The sequence below is a fragment of the Tauraco erythrolophus genome, chromosome 5, assembly GCF_009769465.1.
Source record: "Tauraco erythrolophus isolate bTauEry1 chromosome 5, bTauEry1.pri, whole genome shotgun sequence".
In the NCBI taxonomy this organism is placed as follows: domain Eukaryota; kingdom Metazoa; phylum Chordata; class Aves; order Musophagiformes; family Musophagidae; genus Tauraco; species Tauraco erythrolophus.
In genome coordinates, this window is record NC_141469.1 from 76,796,282 (window position 1) to 76,809,796 (window position 13,515).

A 13,515-nucleotide genomic window follows, 5' to 3' on the forward strand; every position below is an offset into this window, starting at 1 on the left:
TAAACAGACTCAAAAGGCTCTGAGGCTGATACAGCCACCATCCCTGTAATAGCAGAACTGCTTGAACTTATCTGCTCAGCCTGTTTCATTCCTGTGACCCTGACCCCTGATCAACTACCAAATTTTTACAAGATGAAAAAACGGTTCTTCTGTATAAAACAGTTCTTCTGTATAAAACAGAAGATCGAAACTGTGATCAAAACCAGGAATGAGTCACAGAAAAGGTCTCATAAAAGAAAGAGTACAATGAAATGAAATGGAATATTAAAGCATTCACTTATGTTAGTTTCTGACTCTTTTTCTCTGTAAAAATGCCTGTGCAGGAGATAGCAAATGTTTGCAACAGATAGTAGTGCTGTGCCACCAAAAGCACACAGGCTGTTACGGTATTTAAATCACCTCATTTTTGTGAGTGTTTGTACAGGAATAGTCATCGGGAAAACAAAATGCAACAGTAGGTGGAATGGGCCAGACAGGACTGACAGCTCTTGCGAGACTCCGCTTCCTGATTTATCAGTTTGTATCATTAGGATATATGGGATTAAGGTCTGTGGGATTCAGGGCTTTCTGTCCAGATAAGAGAGCTAATTCTTCTGAAAGCAATCCGCTAAGCCAGGTGTAAGTATGAGCGACTCCCTGTGCTTGGGGTCATCAACAAAATAGTTGACACTTCTGTTAAACTTCTGACTTGATGCCTCACAAACTCACGACCTGATACCAGATTACTGAGCAGCTGTGCCATAGGGAATATTAGCCTTATTTTTACCTTTACCATCCTGATCTTGCCCCCTTAGAGCTTGCCAACTAATGTGAGCTTTCACGTGACCTTGCATATTGCTTGCATCTGCTTATTCATGTTTCCCTGACACTGAGCCAAAAAGATTCCTTGTGTTGTTTTTATCTGATGAGTTTTTATCTCTTGAGAATCTAATGCAGCCTGTGCAGTAATAAGCCTGCTGGAAAGAGCTTCTGTAAAAAGAGAGGAAGAGACAGAAAGGTAAGCAGGAGATGATCACAAGAAAACAATGGGGGTTTTGTACTGGAAGACAAGCATCTGCAGCTTCTTCCCTAAATGACAGGTTCGGGGCAACTGTGAAATGGCAGAAGTCAGGAAGCCTTGTGTGATTGCATGGTGAGAGCCTGCTGGAACACTACAGCTCTTCCTCTCTGAATATCCCTATCAGTGTCATCTCAAACTGTAAGGCTTTGTTCTTTTCAGAACAGCAAAAGAAAAAAAAAAAAGAAAAAACAACAAATCTTCTGAATCTATTTAAGATATATTTGCATACATCCAAGATTCTCGTGTTTCGGAAATAAATGTGTCTTTCAAGTCGTTGACCCTGTTTAGAAAGAAGGAAGCCCCGGCTTCGACAGAAGGTGTCAAAGTGGGCAAATAAAGTCTTTCCTGGAAGGTGTTTTTTTTCCTCAGTGCCCGTGGCTTCTGACATTATGCCAAGAGGTCTGTTTTTTTCTACAGTATTCCTACTTACGATTTCTTCTTTTGCACAGAAAAAGGAGTAAGTCTCAAGCTGCAGTAAGTTTTGAGTTTTAAGCTTGTTAGAAAATCAAGAATTATTGTAATTTATTTTAGAAACACACCTTATGCATATAGTTACTAATTTAACTTCTATTATTATTTTGAAAGTACTTCTGGTATCCAATCATATCTAGCGAAATGGCAATTTCACACAAATTGCAACACTGTTTCTTAAGCCATTTTAAAAGTAACATGGCATACCATTGCCACAGGCCTCCCTCGATTGTTGAAGTGTGTCTGAAGTTGAAGTTAAGTGCCCATATGTGTCAGTGGGATGTGCAGATGCTTGGTACTGTGAAAAATCAAGTCGTTCGTCCTAGGGAACGAAATATTTGGATAATCACACTTGAAAATTTTGCCCAAAATGCATCATTATGCGTATCATATGTAATTATGTAGTACTAAAATAGTAGGCTTTCCCCAGAAAAACTTAACGTGGCACTAAGAGAAATGGGAGACAGGAAAAAAGGCTGGGGAGACCTTCCTAACTCCTATTGCAGGTTCTGATGTGGCACAGAGTGGAAGAAATTACAAGTATTTGACGTGAAGCACTCATCTCTTTGCACAGTAGAATGAAATAAAAAGTGGGAACTTTTGATTTATTGGTCACAGGCAAGGTAGAAGAGGCCGTAAGAGAGAAATAAAGTCTGAGTGTGCTCTCTGATAACAATAGCCTCCATAGTCTGCAAAAACAGGTGTGAAGAAGAATTTCTTACCCATACATTTTCTTCTTCCCTAGATTGTGAGAACTCTGCTTTTTATATATGTAGTAGATTTAGTCCTTTTACTATAAATGGTTGCTACTTTCAAAGCTAAGTGTGTGAGGATACAGGGGGATGAGATGCCTGTAGGATGCAGGAGAATTAGTGCTATATTAGCAGAAAACTGAAGACAGGAATATGAGAAGGAGGTGGGTGAGGAAAGTATAAGAAAAGGTGGAGCACACAGTGTTAAATTGTAGTACTGGGGCTGGTCATTGGGTACCCTGCACCTCTGTCTTTTGACAAATTTCACTGATATTTCCTGAATAATTTATTTAAGCAGTGCATGTTCAGCTTCGCTGTTGGTTAAGTGTCATTCAATAAAAGTGCTGCAGTAAGCCTGCTAGACAGTAACATAAGTCAGTACAAGGGAAAATGATTTATTTTTTTTTTTCTCAGTAGCTTGTTCCGGGAGGTGTCAGTCCAGCATAGCAAGGAGAGGTGGTAGAGCAGCAGGTTTGAGAGCTCAAGGAGCACAGCCAAGTCCAGATGCCCCAAAGGCTTTTACAGAGTTGCTTGCACGCTGGTGGCTCTCTGCATTTAGGAGTAGTGGGATTCCTGGCTATAGTATAGCTAAGAACATGTTCATTACTGAATAGACAAACTAACTGCCTGACAAACAATTTCATGACAAATTTCAAACCTAAGTACCGAGCACTTCAAAAATGAAACAGCTTACCTTTATCTGTGTGGATTATTGGGCTACAAAAGCATATGCTAATAAAAAAATGGAGGTGGGACAAAAGCCACAGCTCTGGCTGAGAAGCAGAGCAGCTCCAGGAGGAGTGAGATTCCACCCTCCTCACAGGATGCCTGCTGTGTCTCCACTGGGCAGCTAGTGCCTCAAAGACAAATAAAGGGAAGCTCTTGCCATGTCTCCTTTCCTTTGCACAATCCCATATGTGGGCAAGTGAAGAGGAGGCAAAGCTGCCAACTCGCCCATGAAGGGGGCTTACTACATTGGTGTGAAGTTCTAAAGCAGCACTGGGTGCCTTTCGGGCTCAGAAGATACCAGTGATGCATTGCAAAGAAACTGCACCTACGGTTCTGTAGGGCTTGAGTCAAGGCTTTTTGATTAGTCACTGGGGAACAAGAGACAGCTAGACACTATTTAACATTATTTGTTTTGAGTAACACTTTCTGCTTACTGACAGAGTTGGCATGGAAACTGAATCAGCACTCATTTTTCAGAAGGATAGACCATTCAGAGTGAGGTTAGTCATCAGCAGGCAAACCAGAGACTCAGGCTGCAGCTGCTAACGCTTATACCTTGCTCACAAATAGATAGAATACTCAAAATGGTAGCAGTCATATTACCCCAACTTTTAGGGGAATAAATTGAGAATTGGGAATATTGAGAATTATATTATGTGGTTTGGGTGAGTGGTTTTTTTTTTAAAAGAGGGAAGAGTTATTTAATTACCTGAAATCCACAACAGAACTTTCTTATTTCTAGAAGATGCCTTATGTTTTTATCGATCAGTTGAATTTAAAGAGTTAACACAGTTCATATAAACAATGATGCTTGTAACATTGGGGTAGAAAATGGCATAATACTTAAAAGGCTTTAAGCTTAGCGCTACTGATCTGTGAATGTATACCCAAGATGGAAGCCTACAAAGCATGCAGAAAATGGCATTTTCAATTACTTTCCCTTTATTGATGAAAAAATTCAAGATGTGCTTATTTCCGTCATATTTTTTTCCCACACAAGGATAGAAGCAAAGAAACGGCTGCTGGTTTTCTGCACCAACTAGGCTGAGAAAATATTGATGGCTAAATTGCTGTTCAGTGGCATTTTGTAAAGTGACTGCTGACATCCTGTTCTCAGATGCAGAATGATAAATGTATATTTAAATAGGACAAATTTGGTTTCATCTATAACCTTTCACTCCTGGCTTTTTGTATGCTCAGAATACAGACCATACATGCCTTCTTCATTGATACAGGATCTTGTTTACTTTACAGTAGCTGTTTACATTCAAGCTGTAATGCTGTTACCAAATTGATAAGGACACTGATTTCTCTTTTCTTTGTGTTTACCAAGCAGATAATCTAAGTGATGCCCTGAAAAAGCTGAAGATAACAACCACTGATAGCACAGCAGATAGCTTGGAGGGATGCTTGGACTGTCTGCTTCAAGCTCTGGCACAAAACAGTAAGTTGTACGGACCTTTCAAATCTTAAATCGTGTAATAAGACCAGTGAATTAAAATGAAGGTAGTAAAACGTGGCAGAAAGACTGACTCAAGCAGTAGAATCATAGAATCATAGAATGGTTAGGGCTGGAAGGGACCTTCGAAGGTCATCTAGTCCAACCCCCCTGCAAGGAACAGGGATATCTCCAACTAGATCAGGTTGCTCAGGGCCTTGTCCAACCTGGCCTTGAACGTCTCCAGGGATGGAGCATCCACCACCTCTCTGGGCAACCTGTTCCAGTGTTCTACCACTCTCATAGTAAAAAATTTTTTCCTAATATCCAACCTGAACCTACCTCCCTCTATTTTAAAACCATTACCCCTTGTCCTATCATAACTGGCCCTCCTGAACAGCCTCTCCCCATCTTTCCTGTAGGCCCCCTTGAGGTACTGGAAGACCGCTATAAGGTCACCCTGGAGCCTCCTCTTCTCCAGGCTGAACAGCCCCAACTCTTTCAGCCTGTCCTCATAGGAAAGGTGCTCCAGCCCTCTTATCATCTTCGTGGCCCTCCTCTGGACCCTCTCCAACTGGTCCATGTCCTTCTTATGTTGGGGGCTCCAGAACTGGACGCAGTACTCCAAGTGAGGTCTCACAAGGACAGAGTAGAGGGGGAGAATCACCTCCCTCGACCTGCTGGCCACACTCCTCTTGATGCAGCCCAGGACGCGGTTGGCCTTCTGGGCCGCAAGAGCACATTGCCGGCTCATATTGAGCTTCTCGTCCACCAGTACTCCCAAGTCCTTCTCCTCAGGGCTGCTCTCGATCCAATCACCACCCAGTCTGTATTTATGCCTGGGATTGCCACGACCCAGATGTAGGACCTTGCATTTGGCCTGGTTAAACTTCATGAGGTTGGTACGGGCCCACCTCTCCAGCCTGTCAAGGTCCCTCTGGATGGCATCCCTCCCTTCCAGTGTGTCAACGGCACCACACAGCTTGGTGTCATCGGCGAACTTGCTGAGGGTGCACTCCATGCCACTGTCCACGTCACCGACAAAGATGTTGAAGAGGGCCGGGCCCAACACGGACCCCTGAGGGACGCCACTCGTGACCAGTAGGATGCTGGATTAGCTGTTCTGGGTTTCAGATTTTTTAACCCATATATCTGTAACATTCAGGTAGCATTGAAAATAGTGACAGTAAATACTTGGGCATTTGGAACAGCTGTAGTCTAGTCCTTTTTCCAATATGATGAAGTATCACAATTACTTTTCCAATTGATCACTCAAGAAACAAAGAACAGGGATGGACAAACAAGGCTGATGAGATGGGGAGAGGGATATGGGAACTGCTTGCTAATTCTTGTTAAAAGAGCATAGTTTCCCATTTGTAGTGTAGTTTTCCTCATCCTTCTGATGATATATTTCTTATTTCCAGTAGTTTCAATTAGCAGAAATAGGCTGGATATCCAAAGATGGTCCAAATTTGACATGTGGTATGATAACGAAAATAACTTAAGAATGGAACAAGATGTCTTTTTCACCAAAAGCTGAGGAATGTGTCCCCCCACTTGCAGTAGGCAGAAAGGTATGGTAAATGAAGCTGACAGCTTATAAGACTTTTCTGAGTTTGACTTTCTTAGCGCTTCAGATGGTGGCAGAAGAAAAATCTGTGTACAATTTCAGGTCAAAAACTTGTCAGGATAGATAGAAGACATGATTAGAAATTCTTTATTTTAGAAAAAACGTTAGTCCCTTGTAAATATCAATACATTCAAAAGTATATAGTATTAATAAGTGTTGTTTCTTTCCCATGACGGTGATTCTGTAAATCACAGCCTTTTGGCTTAGCTGGTGTAAGATACTTAATGAGGTTTTTCACAGTAGAATATAAGCACCATCCATATCAAATCAAATATGGATTATAAAAGTCTCTGCATTTAATGGTAGTGGGTTTTTAATTCTGGCTGTTTTGTAAGGAGATCTCAGCCAGGCAATAATAAATATTTGGGTTTTAGATCAACCCATTTTTTGAAGATGCTGAATCATTTTTCTGAAGGGTTTATTTATACAGTCTACTCAATACTTTAATCCAACTTCCAATTGGATTTGGAGTTTCCAGTACTTTTAAGTCTAATAGTTAAATGATAGGTACTAAAAAGAAGGTGGTATGAAAAATGACAAAATACTTCGTGTGAATAACAGAGTTTACCATTTTGCCTATGGAAGTCACATAACTATGTCACAGAACAAGTTTGGCAGATGCAAATTAATTTTGACTAACATACAGCGAACTTACTAATGCTGGCTTGCAACCAGATGACTGTTTTCCGTCTCAGTCTATGGCTTTACTCTTCCTTCCAAAATCTTTTCTCTTCTAGTCCCATAGCTGCCAGATCAGATAAGCAGACTATTAGGATTTTGACCTCTCTCTTCTGGGTAATTTTAAAAAATTTATCTATAATCCCTCTACCATTTACCACGTTCTTTGTGTGTAAGTCAGTAACATGAATATAACTCTGCTGAGCTGCCATATGATATACATCCCCACATACTTTCAGTTGCCCAAGATTGAGGGTAACTGAAATAACTCACGGAAAATTAGATGGGATAGATGGGACAGATGGGACAGTTCTTTCAACAGCTTGCTGGTGATTTAGAAGCCTGTACATCAATTCCCTTTCAAGTGAATTGGACGCTACAATACCTATGTTCTGCTGAGTCTCTTTGGACAACAGGCTTTAGTTCTCAGGATAGTCAGATGATTTGTAAGAAAGAAAATCCTCATAGAAGACAGGTTTCTGTTTCAGAATAAATTCGTGAGAACAGCAGTGCATTCAAAAGACTTCAGAGATTATGAGGTAATTTGCATGTAATAGATTGATTCAATGAATAGAAACAGAATTAGCTTTCTAAACACTGCAGTATATTATGACTGTCTTTCCTTTGACCAAACAACCAATGAATGTTCTTTCTCATAGTTCTCATCCATCCAGTTAACATCTTAATATGAATTTGATTGATTGATTGATTTTTAGTTAGTGTGTGTTATTGTATAAATGATATCTGTATGATATCATATACGTATGCGATACACACTGTACCTCTGTGTGTATAAATTGTTGTATAATAATTAGAAATCAGATTGTTTATATAAAGCTACATATTAATTGTAACAGAAATAATTTAAATAAGGTGTAATAATTACTCTGCTTTCCTTTGGTACATTCCCATGTGTATGATTATGTTAATGAAGTATACATTCTGATTATAGTTCATTAGAGTAACACTAGAAGAATAAGCCATGCAAAGAATGGAGTTTATTTTAAGAGAATTTAATAGGACTGTGATTTCATTGGAAGTTCATGGTACTGTAACTCGCAGAACTTATATGTGAATAACAGTTTATTATTTGCCTATGAAAGTCACATACGTATGTCACAGAACAAGTTTGGCAGATGCAAATTAATTTTGACTAATGTACAGCAAATAAAAGTTTTATTTACTTCATTAAGACTTGGAGATAAAAATATTATTTTATCTTATATAAAATTTAGTATATTACTAATACAGTAATGCAACCCACTCCCATCTACTGCTATCAAAAAACAGCGGTTAAACCCAGTGTTAATACAACACTGAGATTTTTAACAAAGGAAATAATCATTTCCACAACTGCAAACTGGGCGTATTGCATGTACGTATGAGTGTTTCAGAGAGGATTACACTGCTTTTTATTGCTAACTGTATGCATGCAGCATAGGGTTGTGGTTGCTGCGGAAACATAAGTTAAATTCCTTAGTCTCTAACAATACAGTGGCAGTTATAGTTCCATTTACTTTGCATACAGCCTTTTAACTTTTCATTGTCTTAAAATGTTACAAACTACCTTCTTCCCATTTTGTCTACCATCTAGAAAAAAATGGCAAAGTTATGATGAATACGGTAGCTTTTAATTTCTTTTTACGTAATCTGCTGCTTTTTCTTTTGTCTTTTACACTCCTCCTGACAGCTGATGTTTTGATAATCCCAGACAGCCTGTAGTGCCCAGGAACACGATGCCTCCTGCCTGACTTTACAAGTTGTTCTGCCGTTTGTCAGACCAATCAAATTAAGGTGTATGCACACACACACGCTATACTACGCAAGGGTGAATCAGATAGTTTGCTGAATGTGATAAATGCTGGTAAATATTTGGCAAGCCAAATTCAAATGGTTTTAGCTGCTCTTTGTCTAGGGAGATAGTTGTATAGCCCTTTGCATCTGAGACCCAGGTCTGCAAGTCCTGCACAGATGGTTTCTTTAGGAGACATTGTTCAGAGAGATGTATATTCCTTTTTATGCAGATATTTTAATTCTTATGTCACCAGCACTTTTGGCTGAGTCCAGTCATACATGGACTATCTGGAGGCACTAGATAAAACTGAGGACTTTAGGATGAAAGAGGCAACGATGACAGCGGAATAAGAGATAAGCATGCATTAGAAATGCTTTAGAATAATAAGAACATACCTGATGTTATGTGGACTTCCCTCAGCACTCCAAGTGAAGTCAACTGGCATAGCTGGGGACTTTGCACCCGTAAGGCCTGCAGTAATGATGACATGCAGTAACATTAGTCTAGATTCCCAGCTAATGCATGTTGGCACGGCTCCTTTCACCACTGTGGGTCACGTAACCTGAGATCCTGTCCACCTTACTTCTGAAAGGAAAACACAAATGCTTGGTCTCTCTCCATCTGCCAGCATTTCACCATTTCTAGATTGCTAAACTTTCCATAATTTAGATTTTTAAAAAGGAAGGCTGTAGTGCATGATGCATAAGCAGTGTTAGCAGCAAAGAATTTGAGTCAGCAAGCCATGCACTGAATGAAACACTGGCTTCTACTGAATCAGGAGGTGAAATTCATATACCACATGTTTTCTTTTAAAAACTATATATTGAAACAAATGACTCCATTTCCTGCTCCGTAGAATTTGGACTTTTTTATATAGATACGGTTTATAGAATCATAGAATCATAGAATGGTTTGGGTTGGAAGGGACCTCAAAGATCATCTAGTTCCAACGCCCCCTGCCATGGGCAGGAAAACCCTCCACTACGCCAGGTTGCCCAAAGCCGCATCCAACCTGGCCTTGAACACTTCCAGGGATGAGGCATCCACAACTTCTCAGGGCAACCTGTTCCAGTACCTCACCACCCTCAATGTAAAGAATTTCTTTCTTATATCTAACCTAAATCTGCCCTCTTTCAGTTTAAATCCATTGCCCCTTGTCCTATCACTACACGCCCTTGTAAAAAGTCCCTCTCCAGCTTTCCTGTAGGCCCCCTTTAGGTACTGGAAAGCTGCTATAAGATCACCCCGAAGCCTTCTCTTCTGCAGGCTGAACAGCCCCGACTCTCTCAGCCTGTCTTCATAGCAGAGGTGCTCCAGCCCTCTGATCATCGTCGTGGCCCTCCTCTGGACTCGTTCCAGTAGCTCTATGTCCTTCTTGTGTTGGGGTCTCCAGAGCGGAACACAGTATTCCAGGTGGGGTCTCACGAGAGCAGAGTAGAGGGGCAGAATCACTTTCCTCGACCTGCTGGCCACGCTCCTTTTGATGCAGCCCAGGATACGATTTGCTTTCTGGGCTGCCAGCGCACATTGCCGGCTCGTGTTGAGCTTCTCATCCACCAGCACTCCCAAGTCCTTTTCCTCAGAGCTGCTCTCAATCCATTCTCTGCCCAGCCTGTACTTGTGCTTGGGATTGCCCTGACCCACGTGCAGGACCTTGCACTTGGCCTTGTTGAACTTCATGAGGTTCTCACAGGCCCATCTCTCCAGCCTGTTTGATGTGTTACTATCAAGAAAGAATTTTGCTGATCTGGAAACAGACTGTTTACAGTAGTACGAAGAATGGAATGATCATAACAATCAGAAAAGCCAAAAAACAAGGAATTGCTTTGTCAGAGAATATGATTTTGAGGTTCTGCAGCTTTTTTTCGATTCACCTTTTAAAAAGCCTCTGAGATTACCTGTGCATTGCAAAATGAAATTTAATTTTGTGTTTAATATGTCAGAATACCTTACATTATAATTTGAGACTTTTTACAAACAGTTCATTTTCTTCCTGCCCCCCTCTGCCAAACGGGCTAGAGTAATAAAAAGCTTATCTTGTAGCTGCTTTATAATAATGTGTTTAACGAAGAAAAGAATTGAAGTCTGCAGTAATATCCACAGGAGGAAAGTGGGGGAAGGAGAGCTCTGGTAGGTGAATCTGGGTGCATTTTTCTCAGAGAAATGCATTTGTGTCTCCTCCCTGTGCTCACTGCAAAAGGGTGAGTGAATTCCCCCACCCCGGGCTTCAGGCTGCCTTCTGACCAACACACAAACGTCGCATATTTGTCTGCAGCCCACAGCCACCTACCTCGAGGTCTTAGCCTTAGTTATGAAAGCTGTATGTTTGCTCTGATATTTTTGCTAAGTTTCTGTCATATTTAGCAACTTCAGAATTCAGGGGTATTTTGTAGGTTTGTTTTTTTTATGACAACTCACAGAGGAACAGTCTCTGAAGTCTCATTCTTCCGTATGTACCAGTGGTACTGGAAGTTATGCTAAGGATGCAAGGGAGGCGTATTTGCTTTCCTAACCAACAGAAATTCTCAATGCGAATACTGTAGAAAAATTATTTTTTGAATAATAAAAAACAGCTGAATGCTACAAGCTCAAGTTACTTTCTATTTTGGAATCAAAAGCCATCTTGTGAAAAAAAAAAAAATTATTGGTTTCAAGAGTTTTGTTCTAAAAGCACAATGTTACACGTTTTACTGCCATAATTCAAAGAACATAGTAGCTAGAACTGAACTAGTATATCTAGAAAAAGATCTGTGAGACAATGGATACAACTTCATCCATTTATGATTTTATTGGCTCAGATATTTTCAATTTAAGCCTTAATCAATGGCAGCTAAACTAACAGAAGAATATGACAGCTTAACTGCAGCTTGGAATCTGTTTTTTAAAAAAAACTTATCAAAAGAATGAGTAAAGCACTTATGCCCTGGAGAAAAATATTTTAAATGATCATATGCTTACATTTCTGAAAAGAAGTAATAAATGCCTCATTTTTTATCTCACACACAAAGAAAAATATGAATATGTACTACTGGATTTTGGGAACAACAGGTTAATTATAGTGTATAGGGAAATAAAGAAAACAATATTGGCCATCATTTTTTAACAACATATACCAATTTATACCTATTAAGAGCCATCTCATAAATATTGTGCGGTTATCCTAAGATTCTCAAATAGAGGTCCACGAGAAAGGACTGCCTGAGAAAAAGAAAACAAGAAGGAAATAGAGGTTTTCTTTTAAACCACAGGCCTTCTGGGACATTATTATTGCAATAACAAAAACAAACAAACAAACAAAACCTGTTATTGATAGTCCAGACATGCTGCATTTCAGATAGAAGAGGTTATAGCAGACATTTATAACCCAGTTTTGACAGATGAGAAATCTGAAAATCTGCTAAGAACATTATTTTTGGCTCTGGTATACTCGGCGTAAGAGGCTGAAAATGCCCACTAAATCCCAGCCTTCAGCACCTGGCTCTGAAAACTGTCTGACTTGTAATTGAAGTGCAAAGGCTAGGCTAGCACGTGCATTTGAAACATTTTTTTACATATACTTTTGAGGAGGCTAAGAGTATGAGTTGACAAGTTTCTGTGTAAAAACGGGTTAAGCAAAATCACGCCAATAAAGATAAGCTTAACTGAGAGGGCAGGGCTCCAGCTTTGGAAGAGATGTAGAAATTTTGGAAAGCTCTTACAGCTCAAAGAAGAAGGTTTAAAATAATGTACTTTACCTCGAAGATGTTGTTGGCTAAGATGCCCTATTTTCTCTTTGTTGAGCTGTGCTGATACCTGGTAACTCAAAGAACCATGAAACAACACATGAAAATTTTAAATTCATGTTTGAAACTGGAAATTTCAGCATTATTTCTAAGGCTTCTTTGGCATGTCATTTTTCTCCCCAAAATGAATGTGCTTTCTTTATGCTATTTTGTTTTTCCTCAAAAACATATTTTGGCTATAAACTGTAGCCGTATTTTGTTTTATTTTGAATATACTCACTGTGTTGTGTCAGAGAAAATAACATTATGTTACAAACTTCCTGGGCAACTGCTAGCAAGCCTCCTGCTGTTTCAGCTTTATGGTGTTGAGATCGTGAGCTCAGCCCTCCTACCTAAAGCTTCTGTTCAGGTTTTCTCTTGAAAGTCACCAGTGGGTTTTCTGAAACGTGTTGATTTCTATTTGATGGCATGACAGAGGAGGATGTGTTAGCATCTGGAGTGCTTAAGAAAATGTTGGATTTCTGCAGAGACTGCAGATTTCTCACATTCCTTCATCAGTGCCGAAACTTTCCATCCAATGCCCTGAATCTTTTTGCTTTCAAAGGCATCTAGTTTCCTGTCTTTAATGTTTTGGTGGCTTTCCAGTTCTCACAACCATATGTTAACACAGAGGTTATATTTGAGTTGGAAAGTCTTCATTCTATTCTGTTCTCTGTAGGGGTGGGCTTTCATATGCTGTTGAATTTACTTAGTTTTCATGGTCGTCTTATACTTGATGTTCCTTTTTCTGATCTTCACCGACCATAGAAGATGGGACAATTCCTCTACTGGAGTAGAAAAATTATGGAGATTTAGAGATAATCTCCATATTAGATTAGAGATAGTGCTTTATAATTGTTAAATTCAGAGCTCAAGTAAAAAAAAAAATCTGCTTCTCTGAAATTTTTAAATGTATTATTATCACTATTAATGCCTTTGATTTATGAAAAAAAGCTTTACCTATTTTTAACTATTTCTTTTTTGGACATTTTTGACAGTTCAGTGTACATACTGTTATTTCTTTATTGCAGAGTCAGGTAAGAGGCTATCTGCTTAACTTTTAGCACATGAGAATGCCATCTGATTTCAGTGAAATCTTGTACCTCTTTAATACACACAGGATTAAGCAATAGTCTTTTCATCTTTTGTTTCTGTGATCCACTCACACATTAGGATGAAAGTAAAGGATGTGCTACCCTCC

At 39.6% G+C, this 13,515-nt stretch overlaps 1 protein-coding gene across 1 annotated transcript in view; it reads left to right on the plus strand.

Annotated features, from left to right (window-relative positions):
* The window catches only part of RAP1GDS1 (Rap1 GTPase-GDP dissociation stimulator 1), a 218,129-nt gene that overhangs the window by 143,539 nt on the left and 61,075 nt on the right, over positions 1–13,515 (plus strand). The window contains exons 5-6 of the mRNA XM_086612508.1: positions 1,349–1,517; positions 4,349–4,456. Coding sequence (XP_086468634.1) covers positions 1,349–1,517; positions 4,349–4,456 — 277 coding nt within the window. The remainder of the gene's footprint in view (positions 1–1,348; positions 1,518–4,348; positions 4,457–13,515) is intronic.